The sequence below is a fragment of the Echeneis naucrates genome, chromosome 22 (genome assembly GCF_900963305.1).
Source record: "Echeneis naucrates chromosome 22, fEcheNa1.1, whole genome shotgun sequence".
Lineage (NCBI taxonomy): Eukaryota > Metazoa > Chordata > Actinopteri > Carangiformes > Echeneidae > Echeneis > Echeneis naucrates.
In genome coordinates, this window is record NC_042532.1 from 18,818,894 (window position 1) to 18,842,575 (window position 23,682).

Here is a 23,682-nt window from a genome sequence, read left to right on the forward strand (position 1 = left end):
GGCTTGTAAGACTTTAGTACAAGTGGCTTTTTTAAAAAAAAGAAGAAGTCAGCCGAGACAGGATGCCCTACACGCCGTCTGGCTTTTTCTGCGACCGGCTGATCCGGGAACGAGAAAGGAGAGATGGGGAAGGGTCTCTGAACAAGCCCCTCCGCTTCAACAGCCAGGACTTCAACACGCTGCGACAGGAGAGCCTCCAGAGGAAGAACCTGTTCGAGGATGACTCTTTCCCGGCCAGCGTGGAGTCTTTGGGCTTCAAGGAGCTCGGACACAAGTCCAACAAGGTCAAGAACATCGTCTGGAAGAGGCCCAAGGTAGGAAGAGGAGGAGGAGGAGGGTTAAATAAAGAGGGGGGGGTGCATCACACAAGGAAGGTGGGACGTTATTTTTTATACACGGCAACACCAAACCTGCGTGGAGTTTTTTTTTTTTTTAATCCTTAAAAGGGATTATTTTGTGGTGAAAGCTGCTGCCGGACTTTTCCTGGAGACGTGGTTAACATCCTCCTGCTGCTCCTACACGGACCGATTGGACTTCATTGGCCACCAAACTTAAAACTTTCTTTTTTTTTTGGGGGGGGGGGCATCACGACTTTAATATAATGGATGCTTTATCTTTATCTTTAAAGATGACATGCAACTTTGGTCCAGATGAAAAATTGTACACCTTTAATCTGTTGAGATTGATCCTGAACTCCCGTCTGTGTTTATTATTGTCTGCAGGAAATCTGTGAGAATCCTCAGTTCATTGTTGGAGGAGCCAGTAGAACAGACATCTGCCAGGGAGATCTTGGTAAATTTATTTATTTATTTTTATTAATGCCGGGTATGGTTGTAACACCATCAGTTCCACAAATTAGGGAACCAAAGGTGTATGCAGATTTTATTAAGGAAAAAAATGATTTGGGGATAAGAAAGTAATTTCTGACTTACAGTAGAAACTAACTGTAGCTTCTCAGGTGAAATGTGAAGTATTTCCACGCTGCTGATTTAACTGAACACCAGCTGACCGGGGTGGGATGGGCTGTCAGTGTTAAAACCATCACCTTTCAGAAAACTAAAAGCACATCTTTGGCTTTAATCATTTTACAGCCTGCCTAGGAAGAGATAAAGAAAGACTGAGAGAGGTGTGCCTGCTGATGTTTATAACGTCACACAGAAGGAAAAGTCAGTCAGAGGAAGTGTGTTTTTTCTACAGGTGCATTGTAATATTCATTAAACATCCTGAGACTCTTCTACACACACACACACACACAGACACACACCCTGCTGAGTTCAACAGAGAGTGTGTTTGAGTTAGTTCTTTTTTCCCATTACAGCTGTTTTGAATCAGCTGTTTTTGCTTATTTTGTCTGATTCATACGACTCTCCACAGCATGTGTTCCAACGCCCCCCAGTAGTTATCCGACACAAACACATGAGGTCTGTCACATTCTTGCAGGGTTTTAAATGGCTGCCATTTGTTGTAAAAAGTGTCACAACCATACTCGGCCTCCTCTAATTAAAGTGTGATGTTTGGATTGAAGGTTTGTATTAGATAAAAATGTTAGTTTATGAGCAGACATACTGCTTTTAATCCCCTGAAATGGTTCAAAAGAGACATTTGACACTGACAGTGAGCTGCACATACTGTATTCAGGCGGCCTGGGGGGGATAATAAGGGAGCAAATATCCCGTCCACCCCCCCCCCCCACACACACACACGCCCTCCATGCCTGCCTGCAGCGGCCTCCCCATATTGTGCTTACTCTTTTGGAAGGGAATCCAACCAGCAGCACTTCTCATTGTTGTCCCGTCGAGGCTGCAAATAAAGGGGGACCAACGGGGACAAAGGTCCCGGCAAACACTGTTAACCGTTCCCTGTTGAAAAACTTACATTGTTCACACACACACAGACACACACACCTGGATAATGGGAAAAGTCAGGTGTCAGCACTGAATCCAAACAGCAGGAAGTAAGTAAAAACTCCCAGCTGTGTGTGTCCAGGTGACTGCTGGCTGCTGGCTGCCATCGCCTGTCTCACCCTGAATGAGAAGCTTCTGTACCGCGTTGTTCCTCAGGAGCAAAGCTTCTCCGAGGGCTACGCCGGCATCTTCCACTTCCAGGTCAGAAAAATATCAAGCAGCACCTTTCATCCACGTGCTAAAGGTTGTTTGAAGTTTGTTGATCTTCACTTCCGTCCTTCTGTCCGTCAGTTCTGGCGCTATGGCGACTGGGTCGACGTCGTCATTGACGACCGCATCCCGACCTTCAACAACCAGCTGGTCTTCACCAAGTCCGCCGAGAGGAACGAGTTCTGGAGCGCCCTGCTGGAGAAGGCCTACGCCAAGTGAGCGCCCTGAATGTTTCTCCTTTGAGGAGACTTTAAATTGTTTTTTTTTTTTGGTTCCAAGTTGAAGTGACCAACATTTTTTTTTATTTTTTTTTTGCTGTTCCCGTCCAGGCTGCACGGCTCTTACGAGGCCCTGAAGGGTGGAAACACCACCGAGGCCATGGAGGACTTCACCGGTGGAGTCACTGAGTTCTACGAGATGAAGGAAGCTCCCAAAGAGCTTTACAAGATCATGAAGAAAGCTCTGGAGAGAGGCTCCCTCATGGGCTGCTCCATCGACGTGAGTCCCACCGTCATGAAGGGTTTATTTTTTCAAACGTATTTCTTCTTTAAAATGTCTTCTCCTCGTTTCAAATCTGCAGTCGCTGGTTCCTGCTCGCTTTGAGACTCGTACTGTGACGGGACTTGTGAAGGGTCACGCCTACTCTGTGACGGCTGTGGAGGAGGTAATGGTGGGCAGCGGGGAGGTTCGGGTTGGCCGGGATTAAACAAGTTCAAATGTTACTCTGCTTTCTGACAGTGCAAACCGTCTCAGCACAAGGACGCTAAAGTCCGCCTGGTGCGTCTCAGGAACCCCTGGGGACAGGTGGAGTGGAACGGCCCCTGGAGTGACAAGTAAGGCGTCTTTACAGTCCGGAGCTGGACCCACACTCACATTTATTTGAGCGTTTGTCTCAGTTTGTGTTGACGTGACGTCTCCTGTCTGGCAGCTCTAAGGAGTGGGCCACACTTTCCAAAGCTGAGAAAGAAAAGCTGCAGCACCAGAGCGCCGAGGACGGAGAGTTCTGGTATTTCCACATTTTTATCCCAGTTGTGAATCTTTCTCCGCTGACCAGTGAATGTAAAGTTAATTTAACAAGGCAGAAGATTTTTTTTTTTTTCCCCTAATGCTGAGATTCATGCTCTTCTCTTACTGTCCAGGATGTCATTTGAGGATTTCAAGAAGAACTACACCAAGATCGAGATCTGCAACCTCACCCCCAATGCCCTGGAGGACGATAAGATCCACAAGTGGACGGTTTCCGTGAACGAGGGTCGCTGGGTGAGAGGCTGCTCGGCCGGAGGCTGCAGGAACTACCCAGGTATGGAGTTTGTACCTTCACCAGGAGCTCATTCGTTTCTTCACTTTCGACATACACCAAATGAAGATTTCACAGTAATCTTTCTTTGCTGTCCGTATTATGAGAAGCAATCACACACAATTTACAAGAGAAAAATAAAGAGTTAGCTGCGTACAGTAGCAGGGGAGATAATTTCATGATGAACATGATGTGTCTGGCCCAAATGAGAAGAATCCATTCAGATTTAATCCAAATAAATATTTGAGAGAAATAGTTTATTTGTGGCCAAAGTCTGTCGCTAAATGAAACTGATTTGTGTTGATATACAACACTGAAAAATCATTTTATCGTCTCCTTCCCACTGACTGAATGTGACCCGCAGACACTTTCTGGACCAACCCTCAGTACCGCCTTCGTCTGCTGGAGGAGGACGATGATCCCGAGGACAACGAAGTGGGCTGCACCTTCGTGGTGGCTCTGATGCAGAAGAACAGGCGGAAAGAGCGCAAGATGGGAGCCAACCTCTTCACCATCGGATTCGCTATTTATGAGGTGTCTGCCTTTATTTCAGAAATTTAGTTTAAACTATCATCCTTCATCGTGTATTCGGGATCAAACTTTTTTAAAAATGCAGCTTTGACCAAAAAAAAAAAGTGGAATTAAATCAAAGCAAATATCAAATTGGACATTGTGGATACTGTTTAGACCTTCCCTTTGTTTTTATCAACATCATTAACACCACGAAGACAATAAGTTTTTGTCTGTCTCTTGTCTGTTTTCAGGTGCCGAAGGAGGTAAGGACACCGTGGATCACTGTTTTTAACACCGTTTACTTCGGCTTTCACACCAAAGTCCCACAGTGTCCGCGTCTCCCTCGGCCTTCCAGATGCACGGGAACAAGCAGCACATGCAGAAGGACTTCTTCCTCTTCAACTCCTCCAAGGCTCGCTGCAAGTCCTACATCAACCTGCGCGAGGTGACCCAGCGTTTCCGCCTGAGCCCCGGGGAGTATGTCATCGTCCCCTCCACGTACGAGCCGCACCAGGAGGGCGAGTTCATCCTGCGGGTCTTCTCTGAGAAGAAGAACACCTCAGAGTGAGTGAGAAGGGAGTGGGCACGTAGTTCGTCCTCTCTGCATTTCATCCGCTGATGTTGAAGCTGAGTTACTGAGCGGGGCTGGTTTTTGAAATACAACGCATCAGAGCTATTTATTTGGGGGTAGATGATGACTGACGAATGGAGATGAAGAGGCAGTTTGTGGTTTTAAAGAATCTTTGCTTCAGGTGAAGACCCTGGCTTGATTTTTTTATTATTTCTTATTCTCTCCAAACGTTTTCCAAAGAATTTAAGAGCTGCAGGTCGCCTCGCTTCATTCAGCCATTAGTCTAAATGTGGAAAGATGCATTCTGCACAGTCAAACCAATGTTTGTTTATTTAGTAATGAAATTAGAAACAGCTGCACCCGTTCAATAGAGAACAGCAGTGATTTGTCTCTGTGTGCATTTGAAAGTGGAGGTTTGTGTTTTAATCATTTAATTATTTCTTTTTTTGAGGGTGGGGTTCTGTCGGGAGTGGGGGGGGGCACAAACCACCAAGAACAGACCATTTTAACGGCAATTTGATTTGTAGAGCTGGAAGAAACCGGCCCCAGTTCGAAGCTGTTATGGAATCTTTTTTAGGACAAGCGACTTCAGATTCGAGCCCGATCCGGTAAACTTTCAGAGTATTCAGTACGGCACACTCCAGCAGCCTCCACTTACATCCACCCGCAGCGCCGGCCTGCACTCTGAGGGACCGACACCTGGCTGTGAATCAGGCCGAGGGATGGATCCCTCCGCTCACTGCCCAAAAACATGATCACAGAAAACACATGGGTTTTTTTTTTTTTGGCTAATAAATTCTAAATAAATTCTAACCTCCTGGGATTCAGACCGCTGATGGTCATCACATAGTGACAAACTGACCCATCTGCGTTCATTTAGGATAAAAACTGTTATTTACAAGTACAAGTAAATACAAACAGCAAAATCCAGAAGACGACGCCTTCTTCTGGAATCAGCAGGTGGTATTAACTGTTCAACTAACACGCTTTATTCACAGCTTCCTCTCTTAGTCCAGTGTGAGTATGGGACTATCAGTTAATACCTCAGGGTTTTCATTTTGTTGGAGTGAGATGATGAGCTGCAGTGAGCAGGGTTGTAGAAGCTTAAGGTCCAGATGAGATGTTGTTGTCAGCGTCGTGACTGCTGTTTGTTGGTCTTCATCCAGGGAGATAGAGAACAGGATCGAGGCGGACCATCCCGTGGTAAGTGTCGCTCGACGAATCACGTCACCAAAGGTCACCCTGCATTTCCCCTCTCTGCCTCGCTCATCTCTTCCTTCTTTGTGGCTCAGCCGGCGCCGGCCTCGGCGGGGGAGGAGAGCGAGGAGGATCAGCAGTTCCGGACAATTTTTCAGGAAATAGCCGGAGAGGTGAGCACAGGAGGAGCAGAGCGGCCTGTCAATGTGAAGAGGTTTTTTTTTTTTTTTTTTAATAATTTCTTTTAACAGGAAATAATAAATCATTCCTCCACTTACCATTAAGTCGGAGCTGCTGTGGAAACAAACGCCCGATGAAGCATCAGAGACTAATAGATGAATATTAATGCCATGTTGAGATTCTCTCTGGTTTCTCTGACAGGACATGGAGATCACAGCCAACGAACTGAAGAATGTTCTGAACAGAGTGATCACAAAACGTGAGTCCAGTCAGCTCTGAAGTCACATCTAACCGACAGCGTTGTTGGACCCAGAAAACACAAATCTGTGCAGTGAAATGTTTCTGAAATGAAACTGGTCAGGCTGTTTTATGAATAATATCAGAAGGATTCTGGAGGACAGATTTTTACTCATTCCAAATCCACTTTACATGCTTAACGTCCCTGCTGATGTTCTCTCCCCAGATAAGGACCTGAACACCGAGGGCTTCAGTCTGGAGAGCTGCAGGAGCATGATTGCTCTGATGGACGTATCCTTTGTATCGAGTGAATCGGGCTGGCTGTGTTGTCTGTGAGAGGCACAACCTGCTGAGACCCGTGGCCGGGTCTGTGATGGACGCTCACAGGGCCGAGGCGCTGCTTGACCTCAACACTCGTGTGTCACTTCAGCAGAACCAAGAAAAGACGCCATGTCATTAGAAATTTACTTCTGCAGCTTCTTAAAACTCTCCAAAAACTTTACATTCAAACGACACAGGAGCCAAACTTTTCTTTTGGTTTTCGTGATTCAGCATCTCTCTCAGTGAAGAGGCCTTAACACATTTTTTTTATGCTTTTAAAGACCATATTTATTTGCAGCTTTCTATTTTTATGTGTGATTTAATTGGCTGAAACAAGATAAGAGTCCCAGACACACAAAAACACAACATGAGTTTCTTAATTCTCAGGTGTGACAACTGAAACATTTTTTTTTTTACTGGAACACGGAGCCTGTTTTTCTCTGAGTGGACTCTGGATGATGTGATTTCCAGTTTGGGTCCTAACCACCTCTGTTCAGATGGACGGGACAGGAAGGCTCAACCTTCAGGAGTTCAGACATCTGTGGAATAAGATCAAACAATGGCAGGTGGGAAAGCGGGTTCTCCTGACGACTTTCTGTTTTTATTCAGGGCTGAACTTGAAAACTCACAAAGGCTCTCTGTTTCAGGGGATCTTTCAGCATTATAACGCCGACCAGTCCGGCACCATCAATAGTTACGAGATGAGGAACGCCGTCAACGATGCAGGTAATAACACGTATTGATTGTATTGACATACTAACCCAACTTTTAGATACTGTAGGTTTTACTTCAACGTAAATTCTGCCATCAGTCAAATACAATATAAAGAAATGTGCCTAATAAATGAGAGAAAAAAGGTCTGCATGTTTTCTGAGGTGTTTATAAAGTTTTAAAACTGCTGAAGATTTATTTGTTTAAGCTTCTGGACTAAAATAAAAGATATCAATGCCAATATTCTGTTGTTTGAATAAATATTATTCATATAAAATATTAAAAACTAAACAAAAACAGTGGAGGTTCTTTACTCCCTTTAAAAAAAACAAACAAACAGATTTGGTCCTGTTGAGTTTGAAATGCTTGTTAAGGTCACATGTTCTGGACAGAAGCTGCAGATGAACTTACAGCTCCTCTAAATCTCCTTGTCACTGTACAGTCATGTGTCTTGTGTCCCGCTCAGGCTTCCGTCTCAACAACCAGCTGTATGACATCATCACCATGCGTTACGCCAACGAGAACATGAACATCGACTTCGACAGCTTCATCAGCTGCCTGGTCCGGCTCGAAGCCATGTTCAGTAAGTCAGTGCCCCGTGTGGGAGAGCGGAGAAAGGAACTGTTGACCTTTTCTAAAGTTTACTGAGTCCATTTTAAAGAGTCAACGTTTCCAAACATGACAAATATCTCAGGCTGAATTTTCTATTTGGAGTCCAAGGCCCGGGGTTTCGAACCCAGAACCTTCTTGCTGTGAGGTGACAGCTCTCTCCACAGTCAGATTATAGTCTTTGGCCTTCTTTCAGTCTGGTTCCCTTCGGGACGATGAGTCACGAGTGTGTTTCTAAAAGCATCCTGGAGTTGGATTGCGGGTCACAGTGTGTTGTGTTGCATCAGAGTTGCGGTGTGATGTGTGTTTTCTCTCTGCAGGAGCTTTCCAGGCCTTTGATCAGGACGGAGACGGAACAATCAGGCTCAGCGTCCTGGAGGTAAGATGCTCTCACTCTGACCGACGGCCGTCCAGTCCATTTGTATTTATGATTATTTTTGCATCATGAAAACCTGCCAGCCTGTAAAAACCAGGACAACAAAAACAAAAACACGTCTGTGACATCGTCAAATCTCAGCTAACTGGCCATTTTGTAAAAATGAAAACACAAAGGCGTAACTGCAGAAGTAGATCCTGTTTTTAGTGGGCAGTGAGCTGGATTTCATTTGCTCCTTTCCCTCCGCTCCGCCTGCAGTGGCTCCAGCTGACCATGTACGCCTAGGAGGGCCCGTCCTCTCCCAGGTGAGCTCCACGCCACACGAGGACCAGACCTGCCAGCCTTTACCTCAACACTCAGTGTGCCCGACCGCCGTTCGCTCTCATCCACCTCACCTCCAGCCTCCCCCCCTGCTCTTTCTGAGTTTCCTGCTCTCCCATCATCAGTCTCCTTTCAGTCATTAGTTTTTTTTTTTTCTTGGACTGTTATTTTTTCTCAGGCATCAAACACACACAACCTCCTTTTTTTTCTGTCATGATACCTCACCAAGCCTCCTCCCAGGAATCCATCTCTGTACTAGTTTACTGTTTGACTAGTATCTCCTCTTTCAACCCCACCCCTCCCGCCTCACCACCTTCTGTTATGAAACTCAGCAGCAGGGTCACGCTTTCTGTCTCTCCGCTCTTTGGTGGACGATGAATAAACTTGTATTTTCACGGTGCAACTGACAGTTTCAGACCTGATCCTGTTTTCAATTCACTTATTTTTGTTCATCAAAGTCTCCTTGAATCCACCTCCAAACTCCGACACCCCCCAGACAATCTGTCCAGTCTGCTATTTGTTTCGGCTCAGCATGTGGATGGACAAAATTCAAGGAGCCTTTTTCTTAATACCGATGTTCAAGGTTCAATATGGATTTGAAAGAATATGGCTGAGGGGCTGCTGCAGCTTTTTGTGATTATTATTATTATTTTTTTTGCTATTGAGGCTTTGGTCTAATGAGTGTTCTGCATTTTTAACCATTTTAATCAAATAAATGAATGTGTAGTTACTGGTTTGCCAGTTGAATTATTACTCTGATGCTTCAGATGTTTCTAAAATCTGAATATTGATTAAAAAAAAAAAAAAAAAAACAACACACACAAAGAGGACACATAATAGTTTTGCAATGTTGCAACATAATTTTTATCACAATTCACAATTTCTTAGATTGCACTTTAATAAAAAACATCCTGTCACAACGATGATAGCTGGAAAAAAAAAAAGTTGAAGAAACTCAGGAATGCCAGGTACGAGGTGGATTGCACGCTTTCTTCAGTCACAAAATAAATGAGTATATATGTTGGGAGAGTTTTTTGGAAGATGGCGGCCGTGAGAACATCAGATTAACGACTCCTCCAAAAGAGGACACAACCAAGAGAGAGCTGCAAACACACAAAGTCTGCGAAAGAGAGCATCCACCGGGCTTTCATACTGCTTAAAAATAGTTTAATATGCCTTTTTTTTTTTTTTTTTTTTTTAAAAAGAGAGGCGCTGTGTTACCAACTCGCCTGTTTCTGAGGGGGGTGAGGTATGGCATGAATCCTAATTCTTCCCTTCAAGCTCTTCCATCAAACACCTCCTCTAAACATCCTTCACCTCCTCATTCATTAGAAATCTCTTCTCTTCTCCGGGGGACTTCTGCCTGATGCTCCAAATATAAAACAAACTCCACAAAAAGGAAAAAGATAACAAAAAAAACAACAACAACAACAAACATTACCATAGAAACAATACTTCACTCACTCATAGAAAACAGAGCTTTTTAAATCGCTCTGTCAACAGGCACAACCCACACAGATAAACTCGTGTCGGGGCACACTCATCACCACGTCCACCTCTTGGTTCTGTTTTCACTGCAAATTCTCAAATGGCAACTTCAGGCCAAGTCACACAACACTGCACCGAAAATCCCTCAATGCCTTTAAATCACCTGAATGAGCACCAAAAAAAAAAAAATAAAATAAAAAATAAAATAATGTAATCCTCAACCACTAACAAAACAAAAAAATCTGGTTCCTCTGAAAATGATCTTCAAACCAAACCAAAGATAAACAAATTCAGTCACTTCAATGAAACTCCTTGAAAACACTGCTGCACGCTGTTGAACTATGAAATGGGGACACCACCCCATGAGATCCTGAAAACTTTTTATTGAATAGTTTGAAACCTAAAATAAAAACCAAAATGAAAATAAAATATAGGTTGCTCAACATGAAACGTCACAAACTGCACAACAACGATAATAACACCTCTGAGCCCATGCCATATTCAAGCCAACCAATCCGGAAGATGGTTATTGTCTTTCTGTTTTTGTTGCGGTTTTAAAAGAAAAGCAGAACAAAACTCTCTGATACTGGCAACGCTGAAGTTTCTTCAGTAAAAAAAAAAAAAAAAGTCACGTTTCTTTGTTTTACTTTGGTCAGTGAAAAGAGGGACAGCAGTGGTCAGACTGAGAAAGAGAGGAAGGCATGATTTGTAGAACGTTTCACAAAAAAAAGGGAAAGAGAAGACGGAAACAGCAGAACCAGCCCTCCTTTGGCGATTGTATTACAGCTGGTTTCTAAAACTGAACGTAGAAGGATGGAGTCGTCAGACGCCACTAATCAGGCTGCAACAGGAGCGCTGCCACGTTAAGTGGGTCCCAAGAATTTCCCCCCCAATATGGGAGGTTAACGGGAGAAGGGGGGGGGGGTGGCAGGAAAAGGGAACAGGGCCCAGGAGGAAACAGTACTGTTCCCGTCACCGGCCCTTAAGGCTCCAGTTCGGTCTCCTCTGCAGCATGTTTCTGCATGTGGCTCAGCATCCCCTGTAAGAGACACACAACTGACTCAGCACTGCTCGACATGTTCAGTCTCTGCTCTGTTGTTTTGCTTTTTCCTTTTTAAATTACCTGCTTGGATCTGTTCGCCACACCGAAAAACTCTTCGCAGTTCTTCCAGCGGCACCGGAATATCGGGAGGTTGGCGCCGGTGTGACTGTCGTTCAGGTGCTGCTGCAGATGCTCCGCCACCCCGAAGACCAGCGAGCAGCCGTGCCACTGCGGACACAAAGCGCTGTTAGACATTCACACCAGATGTCACCAGGTGAGACTCGCTCACGAAGCAGAACAGAGTTTATGTATTGGTAAGTTAATCAGACACCCGTCATGTTATAAAACCATTCAACAGAAGATTACGAGCCACAAAACAGCCTTGATTTTTTTTTTGTGTTACTCCTCAATCTTACCCAGCAGCGGTAGTTCTGCATCAGGTTCAGTTTGATGGCCTGCACGCTGCCATCGTAACAGCCCGTGTAGATCTGAAACAAAAGAGGCGCACAGATGACGGCTTGATGTCTGGTTTTCATGACCAAAGACCTCTGGAGCCACTGTGGATTAAAGCAGTCCCTCACCATGTTCTTGTGGACAGCCATACACATCACCATGTCCTTGTGTCCGCCGTAGACCTGCAGCTGCTCGTGAGACTGTGGATGTTAGAACAGATGGAAAGGAATTCAGGTCAGACGCTATGGAGACACTGTCAAAGCGAAAGAGTCAGGACGGATGGTTCTGAAGGTTCTGACCTGGAGGTCGTAGACACGGACCAGTTTGTCCAGACAGGCGGTCACCATCACCTTCCCCAGGATGGACACAACAGTAACAGCATGGCTGTGACCTTTATAGACGCGAACCAGCTCTCCTGTCTGTTCATGGACACATATTAGTTTGAATCGGGCTTCTTCTCATCATGGACACAGCAGATTGTGTGTGAAGAGATAAGGAGGTGACTCACATGGATGTTGTGTGCGTGGACACACTGATCACTGGAGCCGCTAAAGAGCAGATCATTGACCACCTGACAGGAGACGCACACAGTGAGGGAAAACACTCAGAAAACATTCAAGTTATTCACGAGAATATTTCTGTGAAACTTCCTCAGCCGCCTCAGAGGGAAGAATAAATCCACTGATCTGTGTCTCACTGTTGAAGCTCACCTTCATGCAGAGGACACTCTTGGTGTGTCCCTCCAGGGTGCGCAGCAGGAGTCCATTCTTGGCGTCTCTCACGCTGATGGTGTTGTCGTACGAGCCGACCAGCAGGATCCTTCGGGCTCCCTCTTGCGACGAGGCCAGACAGCTGATGGCCCGCGGCCCGTGGCACTCAAACACGTCCATCTGCCTGTTGGTCTGAAGAAGAATCGTTTAACATCATCGGTGCGAATGTCGAAGCATAAGAGTGAAATCTAAAATTCACAGAAAGCTCACCTTGAGGTTAAAGGTCACCACTGTGCCATTCGCCAGGCCTGCGTACAAAGTCCTCCAGCGGCTGTGAAGGCAGAGGACTCGGTCCGACAGAGAAAACTGCTGCTCGAACTCTTTTGTCTGTGAAGATGAAGGAAACGTTGCACAACTCTCTCCATCGTGTGTACTTTTATTTCCAGACTGGCTCACAAACCTTGAGGCTGTAGCAGCGGATGGTCTGATCACTGGAGCCGGTGTAAAGGCGATGATGCAGACCGGGAGTCGCCGACACCAACAGGCAGCTCACTTTGGAGCTGTGACCCTCGAACACAGCCGCACATTTATGACTCTGCAACAGAAAAGCGGAAAACACCGTTCTGTTGTGGCCGTCAGCGAAATGGGACGATTACAGTGGCGTTCATCATCAGCAGCACCCACCACCAGCTCGAAGGCCTTGACAGTCCGGTCTCCTGAGCACGTGTACAGGAGCCCATTGTGGATCTGCACGGCGTGCACTGCTTCCTGGTGGCCCTCGAACACCCCCTCAGTGGGTATATCGTCCTCACCATGGTCAGAGGACGCATCTGAGAAACACACAAACACGCACGAGAATTCACATATCAGTAAAAATAACAGCAACAAAAACACGTCTTCAGAATAAATGCTTTTTATTTTTATTATTGTCTGCAGAGCTAAATTATAGTTTGTCATTTTCTTGTCACTTTTAACGCAACTTCAACATACATCTTCTAAAAATCATCTGTCTTTTTCTAAACGGTGGAGCAGCGATCGATACCCAACAGGTTAAATATACACGTTCTCTGTTCATCAGCTCGGGGTCACTGTAGGTCAACAGCTCTATGAATATCTTGCCCATAAAAAGTAATTTAGGCGCTGAGTCTATTTTAATTTGGTCAGGGAGACCAACGTGTCTAATTCTGGCTGCCCAGGGCATGATGGGATTGTGTGTTTGGTTTTGTGGTTAAACTTTAACCTTCTCAGCCTTCAGAAGAGCTCTGCTCAAGCAAAACCTGACCGTTAGATGATGAATTTACCTGAGGAGGTCTTCGTTATCTTGGACGACCTGATGGACTGGCTGTCACTGTGGGGAGAGGAGGTGGACACGATAAAACACAGATAAAAGCGGTGGGAGAACTGTATTTCTTCACTGTTGGTCGATAGTAAAATTAAAATTGACAAAATAATCGCTTCTTTGACACGAGAAGTGTTTTTTCCAGGTTTATTTCAGTGTAAATTGCCTTTTGCTGTCAGGTCAGTCAACCAAATGTGGGAAACTCACTTCTCGGAGGACTTGCATATTTCCATGTCACTTGTGGAGGTGACCTCATTGCAGGCCAGGCTCTCTGTCTCAGGCCTGGATGAGTCTGGGATCTGGACTGGAGTGGCAGCTGGAGCCAGGACATCCATGTGAGGCTGTTGAGAGGCCGCGGCGACCTCCATGCTTTCCTCTACGTCTACGTTGTCTATCAGCTGAGTGGGCGCCTCCTGGGGAAGAGCCACATCTTTGGAGGAGCTGTGATTGACTTTCTCGGGTCTGAGGGTCGGACACAGCATCTTACACGCCTCCTCGCTGCTCTCCATGTTCAGGTCGCCCTCTCTGTCCTCTGTGGGCTGTGTGGAGGTGCTGACCTGGGAGCCTCCGCTGGGTCTTCTGCGTGGTCGGAGCCACCTTGGCTTCAGGAACTCTGCGTCTATCTCCGTGTCGCTGCTCTCCGGCTGCTCTGTCCCCTGAGCCTTCTTCAACGCCTTCCTCTTCTTCAGCTTCCTCACGCGCTTTCCGCCGCTCAGCTCAGACGGCGAGGCGGGCAGATTAAGGAGTGAAGGCACAGCGGGAGGCTCAAAAGTTTTTGTGGCAGCAGAGTCAACGATGCCTGCCACTTCAGAGCCCCTCCTGCTGGACAAGAGAAGCTTTATGGGGGATTTGGAGTCGGGAAAAGGAGCGAGACAGTTTGTTTTTGTCTGTACGGACTTTTCTGTAGTCTCAGCCAGTCCTGACAAGCTGCCGTTAGTGTCTGTAGGTTCGCCAAAGTTCTCCCAAATATGTCCTGTGTTCTCCTGGTACAGCTCTGTCTTTCTGTCTGGGGAGGACTGGAAGTTATGGGCAGAATCTGCAAAGAGTTTCAGAGGCGCATGAATTACTACTTTAATGTAGTATTTTTTGTTATTGCAGTTACCGAAATATAATTAATCTGACAGGTAATCTTTGTGATTAATCTGTGTGCACTGTTTATTACACCAAATACAAGTTAGATTTGACTGATTTCTTCTTATTATATACCACCTACATTGACATTTGTTAAAAGGCTGTTTTCTTTTTTTTTTTAACTGCCAAATCACTACAGGTCTCAGTGCCATTGTAGAAAATCTGTGTATTAAATGAAACTACCTGTGAGGGAGGCTGCAGCAGGAGCGACCGGCAGCTCTGGTGTGGTGCTGTGAGGACAGTGAGTTACGTTGTCCATAGCGTCCACCTCTGAGCTGATATGAACCGGAGACTGGGGCTCCTGCTTGATAACTGCGGGTGTGAGAGGAAGGCTGGAGGGGGGAGGGGAAGCACGCGGAGCAAGAGGACCAGGACTGGCAGCATCCACGTCCCTAACAGAGGACGGGACAAAGGTGGAGGGCAAGTGTGGGTCTGTGTCTGTGAAGTCCATCTTCTCCTCCTTCGGTTTGACTGCAGGCGCTTCCTCCAAATCACCTGCATTAAAAAAGAAAAAGGACAAAGACTTTTTTAGAACTCTCAGTTAATATTCACTCTGGAAAACAGCCGAAGCACGATGCAATTTCTGAATTGAATGATCACAACGAGCATTATGGGTCAAACGGTTCTTGGTTCCTTTTTTACAGAATGTATTTGACATATATATTCTCACCTTGCATCCCTTTTAGTAAGTCAATGCGCTTGCTTCTTAGTGTGCTCATCTCTACAGTCACCTGAAAAGACAAAGAGACACCAAAGTGAATTCTGCTGCTCGTTGCATTATGATAATAATCTGACGACCAAAACACGTCAACAATCACTGTTTCAGTCCAGAGTCCAACACTGAACGATCCAAAATCAGCACAGGCTTTCTTTACCTGCTGTTTCACCACCATAAGACGCTGCACCTCCAAGTAGGCAGCCTCCAGAGCGGCCCGGGCCTGGATCAGGCTGGTGTCCACAGTCTGCAGGGAGCGGCTCAGCTCCTCCTCCCGCAGAGAAACGGCCAGAAGCTGGTCGATCTGTAAACGCTCTGCACAGAATCAAGAAGATATTTAAGAACCATCATCATCAGCTTCACTGAAATAATACTCTTTTAATCCCTCTTTGAGCGTCGTCTTGGAAATCTTAATATGAATCTAGATCAAAGATACAAACCTTTTTTGGATTTGACTCTCCGTCTTTTGCTGTTGTGTTCCACACATGATGTCTCTGCACTTGGAACATCCTGCAAAAGACAGAGAAACGGTCACATCCTGCTTTTTTGTATTAAAGTTAACACAGATAAAAGTGATTCTAGCACCTACAGTACCCACAATCCAATTCACCTCCTTACAGCTGAATTAGGGATTTGTGTGATTTGTGCTGACTCAGTTGTCTGAAGCTGCTGCCCGCAGTAGAAGTGAGCCCCAGAGGAGGGGATAAGATCCCTACACCAAATCTTTGATGAATCTACGTCGTACGTCCCCTCCCACACCTGGTACCTGACTCAGATGAGTACGATTGTTTTCTGTACTCACCCCAGCTGCTCTTCGCCTCTTTCCTGTTCCCTGACCGTCAAGCTGGTCCGTCCCTGAACTGCTGTCCCCGAGCACCGAGTCCAGTCGATGCAGGGCCTTCACTGAAGCGGACGTCAGTTTGTCCGGTTGATTCTCCGTTTTTGCCTCAATCTGACCAAGCAGATTCTCCAACCCTTTTTGATCGTCTGTGCTGCCGTGAGTGACTGTGGGGGAGACGGGCGATAACTGCTGTTCTGAGCTTTCTCTTTCTTTCTCCCCCGCCTCCTTCGACAGGAGGGATGAAAAGAGGGAGGGAGTGGATGCAGGGGTGAGGTTGCTCTCTGATAAGGAGCGTTTTCGGGAGGTTCCTTGAGCGGAGATGTCTATCAGCGCCTCCCAGTGCAGGCCCTCCAGCAGGGGAATGTCATCTTCCTCCTGGCTGTGGTCTTCCTGTTCGTTTGGCACCATCTCGATCCCAAACCTGGAGAGTGAAATAACGTAACATGAGCTTGAAGCAGCTGGAGAGAAAAATCAGGCAGACATCAACATGTAAGATCGGAAACTCACCTTGGCATCCCTTTCCCTTTGTCTTGCTTCTTCCTGACCTCCTGATACACCTGCTCCCAGTTCACATTGCGTCGGGACCCGGAGGAGCTGATGAGCTGCCGTACAGTTGGTTTGAGCCCGGAGTCCTTCTCTGAGTCACTTCTCCGTGACTCACTCAGGTTTCGCACCCGTCTGGCGATGTTCAGGTTGGGCTCATGGCTTCCTGTTTTGCTCTTCGAGCTGATGTGTTTGGTCAGGTCACGTTTCAAGACCGGGGGCAAGTCGAGTTTGGACATACTGGTGTTAGACCCTGAGACCGTCTGGGCTTCGCCGCTCCTGGAGGCGTCGCTCTCTGAGCTATGCCCCGCCTCAACAGCCTGCATGGCTTCATCTGGGACCGCTGAGGAGGTGTTCTTCTCCACTTTCGGCCTGTTCTCCTCCTCATCTTTGCTTGAGGCTGCAGGTTCTGTCCCCTCCACTGTCGAGGTGCTAACTTGTAATGACTGCAGGAAGTGGTTGCTGTCTGACGTCAGTGATGCAGGTCTAACTAAATCCGGTAAATTTGGTTTCGCTGCATTCTGCCTGAAGCTGTTCTCCTTGTTGACTCCCACCTGACTCTGAGCGCCATCTCTTTGCTGCTCCTCCATATTGTGCCGTTCTCTTTCCGCCATGCGGTCCAAAGAGCTTCTTTTTTCCAGGATAACCTGCGCTACTTTACAGAGGGTTTCCTGGAGCGGCTGTTCTTGCTTTGACTTCAGAGGCCCAGTAGATGACGCCTTAGAACCGAGGCCGCTCTGTTTTATGTTTGGCTTCATCTGTGGATGCGCTTGATTTGAGGCCTGACTCAGCTGAGCTCCGGTGTTGAGAGCAGGACCGTCACTATGCAGCAGCGGCTTACTGGGCTTCTGACTGGAAGAACTGGATGTGGACTTTTGCTGGCCTTCTCTCTGAGCACTGCTGCTTCTGCTGCTGCTGCTGCTGCTGCTGCTCTCGTCTCTGGGCTTTTTTGTTTTGAGGCTTGTTTTATGTTTCTTTTTCTCTTGGTTAGAAGCCAGTTGGTCTTGTTTCTGTATGGGTTGAGACATCTTGTTAAAGGCACTGGTTTCGGCTGCTTTGTCTTGATTCTGGGGTTTAGGGAGACATGGCTGCATCTCTGATGAGTTTGGGTTGTTGTCTTTATGGGACAAAGACTCAAAGCTCTTTGTGACTGGATAGGGCGACCAGCGACAGGCCTTGTCCAGCTTTGGGTTGCTACCAAAGGTCTTAGAGCTTTTGCTCCCGTTGTGGTCAGATTCAGCTGTCTGCCCCCCCTCATTCTGAAGCCCACCACTCTGCTGACCTCTCTGGTCATTGGCTCGAGGTTGAAGCTGGTTAGGAGCCCGGGAAAAAAAGGGGGGCGGGTGCGGATATGAAGAAATAGATCCCACTAAGCTCAACGGCCGGCCCCTTTGTGGGTACTGGGAAATGGTGTTGTGGCCGTAGAGCCCGTGACTACTGCCCCCGCTGCTGAGCCAAGGCAGCCGATTTTGTTGATTTCCACAAAATCCACCCTGATCCCACTGCCTCCTGTTCCAGCCCTTCTGGCCATTGAAGCCTCCACCAGCAAACTCATCAGAAGCCCATCTCTGATAGTTGGGAGGCTCCTGAGCATGCCAGGTGGCGCTCTTTCCCTGGTTATTACCGTGCCAGGGCTGTTGCTCCCACGATCTGGCATTATATCGGTTGCCCCTGTGCCAAGAACAGTTCTGACTGGGTCTACCAAAACCCTGCGGCTGCTGCTGCCAGGAGGAGTCGAGCCGGTAACGCTCCTTAGCCTCTTTTAACCTCTGCTGAAACTCCTCCTTTCTCTTACGCTCCTCTTCTTCTTTAGCCAGCTTTGCAGCAGCAGCCTCTTTCTCTTTTCTACAAACAACATACAGATACAGATATGTAGTCAGGTCTCACACAACTGGATTATATACTTAGGTAATGAGGTAAGACTGCATCACATTCAATCATAACCCCAAATCTTCAAAAATGAACATTTCCAACAATGTCATAGAATCTGTGGAAGTTGAGTCAATGTCTTTAAGTGTTTGGTTTTATTTTTCTGGCCCATAAAGTAACTGATAACTTTCATTTTTTTTTATCTATTTGGATCCTCATTAGTCAGTAAATTGTAAATCAGCTGCTGTCTATCAAAGGCTTCTTTGCAGCAACAGTAAGTTGTATGAAAATAAATCTGATTTAAAATACATTTAAATCTGTTTAACAAGAATCGAGAAGTTTCCTTGGAAACTCTGTCTCTTGGCACGTGGTGTGGAGGACCAGTTGACATTGTGACCTACAGCTCTGACCTGCAGGGGAGGAAATATTTGGCATGTGAGGAGCGAACAGCTGAACGGCAGCTTTTGCTTTCACCAGTCTTCACAGATATTGCACTTTCCCAGCTGCTCTGACACGTTATCTGAGGTTTCCGGTGGGACAGTGAGATCGACAGGGTGCGTTTTCATAAATAACACACACATAATGTTAACCTACACACCGCGTGGTTGAGAGTGCAGGTTCTGATTGTGTCGGCTTCTGCAGCACACAAAACTTGGGTCTGAATTTTAAGCATGCAGTCATGTATTTTTTTAGGCTGTGCTGACATACGACTCCAAACGCTGCTCACCATGAAGCAGCAGCTAAAAGAGTGTTGTGACCGTCACTGAGCTGGATGTGACTATACATGGATTACAGTATATACACAAATCAAGTTTGTGAGGCGACACATTTATAGTTTAATAACCAAATGAATATAAGCTACAATATAAAGGGAGAAGTAAACTGTTTCTAAAAAAGGATTACGTTGTTTCATCCTTTGGAGAATACGACAAAAAAACCACTCACAAGGTAACTTTTCATTTTAAAGCAACTGTCCTGGCTGTAAATAGTATGAGACACACACATATTTTCTTTTAAATAGCAAAAGTGTTACCTGATCTGTTCTTTTCTCTTTACAATCAGGTCGGCCAATGCTTGGTCAAAGTAGTCCTCCTCATGGTCGTTCCCAGCACTCTTTTGTTCTGCAGCCTCCACATTTTGCTTGTGCGTGGGACTGGAAATGTGGCTGGCATAATCAGTCAGGCTCCCCACCGTTACCTTGCACACTCTGCACTCGTGTCCACAGTCCCTGGGGAGGGAAGGCGAGAGCGGGCGTTCAATCGTTCCTTCTGGCATCGTTCTGATCTCGTCTGGATTGGTTTTTCCTGCCTGCAGAGCCTGTAGCAAAGTGCTCTGGCTCTACTTTCTGTTACTTCAAAGTCAAAATAAAATCAGGAGAGGAGAATACTCAACAATCCTTCGCTTAAAAAATAAATAAATAACTCTTCCGAATTCTCTATTTGTCACAGATCAGGAGGCAGCTAACTTATAATTTGCTCTTGATAAAAAACTGTTAAAATCTGTATCATCCTGATCTTGTTTTTTTTCCTTTCTTCAGCAGGCCATAGGTGGCAGGGTGAGGGCAGGAGCAGCCGGGCTGGACCCAAGCAGCATGTTAATCTTGCTGTTTATGTCCAGCCAGCACGACCAGCCATGCAGCGCAGCGTCGGGATGCGTGGAGGGGAGAGAGGCACGACGCCCTCAGCCTAGTGCCCTTTCATGATGGTGTCTGCTGCGCTCTGAGACTCTACAGAGGGTAATGTCTGTATTTGACCTCACACTCCTGCCTGAAATCTACAACCCACCCCCACCACCCAGGCCAGCCTGTGCTATTAGAACAAGCCTGAGCATCCTGCTGACCAATCCTGGGCAAAGCCTGTGTAACTGGAGCCCCGTGCAGCTGCTCACAGCCTCCGCTTCAAAACCTCTCCCAACTATGTCACCCTGTCGGTCTGATAGGGACAGTGACTTTGCTGGCTCCTGCTCAATTTCTTTTTCATATCTGTGTCATGGCATGCTGCCATTTTCTGACCTCTCGTGCAGTTGGCAAACTCTTCATCAATAAGGCAAGGTTACTCTTTTGGTCCAACACGTTTCTTCCCAGCTATGGCTGAAGTTACGCTTCAGCCAACCCATTCTCAGACAGACGGAGATGTGATTCTCCAATAAATAGCCAAACCTGGCACTTCCTGCATAGCGCTCATATCATTTTATGTTTAAAAAGATGCTATCTTTGTCTGCCAGTGTTTATGTTAACGTACAAACCTGTAACTTAGCAACGACTAAGGCTCTGATCAGTATTTGAGCTACTTGAGATTCCCCCAAGCCAGCGCTGGGCCACATACTTTTAGTAATCTACATGGGAGTCACAAGATAGCCAGTTGCCTTCTATCGGTCATGCCTGTTGTTCCGGAGAGATTGTGTCTAAATATATGAGCCACAGTTGAGACAGCTGCCCATATATCCACTTTACCAACACGTGCCCATGTGCACACGTGCCTCATGACCCGAATGCGTTTGGACAAAAGTTGAAAAGCAAATTCTACCATTAAAAGTTAAACTCAACTTATTGTGCATTGAATAAAATAGCTGAAGCGATTTGGGAAAAAAAAAAAAACAAAACTACAACATCTGCATTTGACTAACTTCTGCACCACATCAGTGTCGTTATACTGTATGGTCTTTCATGTTATCTGTTTATTATTGAGATTATTTTTTAAGATAGCAACAACTCACCGGCCTTTGAGCTTCTCCAGCTCGCGGTGGTGCAGCATGCTTCTCATGTGCTCATCCATCTCCTGTGCAAACAAATTGAAAATAAAAAGTTTCTTTAGAAATCAACAAACACGTAAAAAAAAAACAAAAAAAAACACAATTAAAGTTTCTGAGCTTAGTTGGGGATCACATTAAATTGTGTTCATCCCCATGGGAGGAAATTCACATGTTCCTGGAAGGAACAGGTGAAATGTCATGTGTGTGTTGTATGTTTAATGTTATGAGTGCAAAATACGTGCAGTGACTCTCAATAAAAGTGCTTCAGTACATCAATTAGTCTAGATATGCGTGCAACAACATCACAACAGACAGTATATGTCATATGGTAATGAGCTGAGCTGATTACTGGTGCATTTATTGTATGAACCATGTTGGTGTTCGGTATGATTTACCTGCTTGGAGACATGGACTGTTTCACAGAGGATGCACTTTCTGTCTCTTGCCATTTTTAATGCGAGTGGATCTCAGCCCATTCCTGTCAATAGAGAAAATCTATTAAAGTAAAAGGACAATGTAGTTCAACTTCATTGAATAACCATGTGCAGATCATGAGCTGTTTGCAGTTGTGCTCATAGCAACAAATCAGACAACTCCAACAAACACAGCGGCTTATTTTCTCACTTCAACCACACCTAGCTATTCAACAACATGCCTCAGTGGCACAGCCTGAATGCCAGATTTGACGTTCAACCTGGACACTGGGCTAATTCCAGTCTGCTGACGAAGCAACTCTGCGGCCAGGAGGCAGTGGCAACATCAAGGCTATGTCTGGACGTGTTCAGCGGTCACAAACAGGGTGGGAAAAGAAGCAGCCCACAAGTAAAGAGCTGGTGAAGCGATGGCTGTGCTGTTGTTGGGCATTTCTACACAAACATCACCCTCTCCAGACACAGCTGACCCTGTGAAACTTCATTCTGTTCCAAAACACTGAATTTAGAGACGAATAAAAAATCCTCTGATGCTGTCTAAAACAAAATACACTCGTCTGATTTAATTTTTAAGAGTTGACAGTAAAACCTGCAGAGTGTTTGGTGCCACATTTCTGCCTTTCATAAGAATAAGCGGTCAAACAGCAAAGTCAACTACAGAATAAGTTTAATAATGGCCACACTTAAGGTCAGACATTACGGAATCGGTTACAATAGCGCCATCACAATATCCCTTTTCCCAAATTTTCCCTTCTCCGCAAAAGCACCAGAGGGCAGCTATTTCCAGGGAGGAATCAGGAGGATCCCCAGCTCCGGTTCCCTCTCAGGTCATGCATCTGTAAGGGGCAGCAGGCTGGACAATGTTTTATACTCATCGTATTTCCAGACAGTCATGCTCGTTGCAGATTTTATGTCCTGCAAAACGACCAAACCCTGCAAAAGTTCAGGTAAATGATAATTTGATGTCAGATTATTGTAGAAAAATGGGCTCTCCTCTGCTCACACCAAAAACAAAAGGGGGCATTTGATGATGAAAATACAGAAGATTTAGTGCAATCATCACGTAATGTGACCTCAGATTCAAAGCTATCTTGTAATGAATGTTTGTCACAAAAAGAAGACAAAAGCCACAAAAATCAACATTACAGGTACCTCCGAAGTGAAATGCTAACAGTTAGCTATTTGGTGCCGAAGTTTTACTTCACAAATCTTTTAATGTTTGAAAGTCTGGCATTTTAACAGCAGTTGCATCTGTCGTTGATAATCACGAAACAACAATCGGCGGTGGAAACAAAATGGGAACTGCCTTTAAAGTTTAAAAGACGCTGATGGGCAACTTCGTTTAGGTTGTTGTTAGCTTAGCTGCTCGGTTAGCATCGACCTTCGTGTCTGCCAATGTAAATTTAAAGAGCAAACAACAACTGTTCAACTGCAGGATTCGTTAGCTGTTAGCACGTTAGTGTTTTTGTGTAATCCAGTGTGACTGGAACTGGAAGAGTTCATCTCAAATTGAGATGTTAAGCAGAAGATCTAACGATTTGGGATAGCATGTTAGCAATAGCTACAGCATGCTAGCCAACGAAGAAACAAACGAAATGTTGTCAAACTGACACGAAAAACAAAAACGACAGAGATTTCTCTCTAAGAAACTAAGATCGGGTGTTTGTGTGTGTTGTGAGTGTTAAGACGCGGCGGTTTGCTACCTTTAAAACATCCAAATGTGAGTGAGGCTACAGCATTTTCTGATCCACCGCTGGTGCTAACAACAACATCCAGCCCGACCCCCAACCGAACTACAGCCTCCGGTGCGTTCAGGAAACCCGGACACCGCAGACACACACCTGGCTGAAAGGTGAGGTGTACCTGCTGCGTTTGTAACTGTTGAGGAAGTGTTCAGATCATCACCTCAGGTAAAAGTATCA

The 23,682-nt window shown here is 45.9% G+C and overlaps 2 protein-coding genes across 3 annotated transcripts; one reads left to right on the forward strand and one right to left on the reverse strand.

Annotated features, from left to right (window-relative positions):
• The first annotated feature begins 62 nt into the window (after positions 1-62).
• Positions 63-9,074, forward strand: capn3a (calpain 3a, (p94)). Of its 2 annotated transcripts, none has more exons than XM_029493058.1 (21): positions 63-314; positions 723-792; positions 1,987-2,105; positions 2,196-2,329; positions 2,444-2,612; positions 2,695-2,778; positions 2,853-2,947; positions 3,043-3,120; positions 3,254-3,414; positions 3,776-3,945; positions 4,176-4,187; positions 4,280-4,488; positions 5,662-5,698; positions 5,788-5,898; positions 6,074-6,131; positions 6,336-6,400; positions 6,928-6,996; positions 7,078-7,156; positions 7,608-7,724; positions 8,071-8,129; positions 8,385-9,074. In XM_029493058.1, exons 1-21 carry the CDS (start codon positions 63-65, stop codon positions 8,409-8,411), a joined length of 2,175 nt encoding a protein of 724 aa, XP_029348918.1. In that variant the 3' UTR covers positions 8,412-9,074. The 2 variants fall into 2 exon arrangements, with proteins under 2 accessions (XP_029348918.1, XP_029348919.1); XM_029493059.1 differs by having other exon boundaries at positions 5,788-5,865.
• Positions 9,075-9,603: 529 nt separating this feature from the next.
• On the reverse strand, positions 9,604-23,547 carry znf106a (zinc finger protein 106a). The gene is made up of 22 exons (XM_029493485.1): positions 23,464-23,547; positions 21,725-21,807; positions 21,294-21,355; positions 19,612-19,806; positions 16,674-18,554; positions 16,128-16,587; positions 15,766-15,835; positions 15,486-15,640; positions 15,281-15,341; positions 14,794-15,105; positions 13,687-14,515; positions 13,442-13,488; positions 12,825-12,970; positions 12,601-12,735; positions 12,411-12,527; positions 12,141-12,332; positions 11,939-12,001; positions 11,730-11,849; positions 11,559-11,630; positions 11,394-11,465; positions 11,059-11,205; positions 9,604-10,974 (listed from the first exon to the last, which is right to left on the reverse strand). Exons 2-22 carry the CDS (start codon positions 21,776-21,778, stop codon positions 10,918-10,920), a joined length of 5,247 nt encoding a protein of 1,748 aa, XP_029349345.1. The 5' UTR covers positions 21,779-21,807; positions 23,464-23,547; the 3' UTR covers positions 9,604-10,917.
• Between the last annotated feature and the right edge of the window lie 135 nt (positions 23,548-23,682).

Bases quoted from the DNA above. Each gene is read 5' to 3' on its own strand.
- capn3a (XM_029493058.1), top strand. From the start codon at position 63: ATGCCCTACACGCCGTCTGGCTTTTTCTGCGACCGGCTGATCCGGGAA. The intron at 315-722 runs GTAGGAAGAGGA...TATTGTCTGCAG, and splicing joins TCGTCTGGAAGAGGCCCAAG to GAAATCTGTGAGAATCCTCA. The intron at 2,948-3,042 runs GTAAGGCGTCTT...CCTGTCTGGCAG, and splicing joins AACGGCCCCTGGAGTGACAA to CTCTAAGGAGTGGGCCACAC.
- znf106a (XM_029493485.1), bottom strand. From the start codon at position 21,778: ATGGCAAGAGACAGAAAGTGCATCCTCTGTGAAACAGTCCATGTCTCC. The intron at 21,356-21,724 runs GTAAATCATACC...TTGTTTGCACAG, and splicing joins CAGTCCATGTCTCCAAGCAG to GAGATGGATGAGCACATGAG. The intron at 11,206-11,393 runs GTAAGATTGAGG...TTGTGTCCGCAG, and splicing joins TGCAGAACTACCGCTGCTGG to TGGCACGGCTGCTCGCTGGT.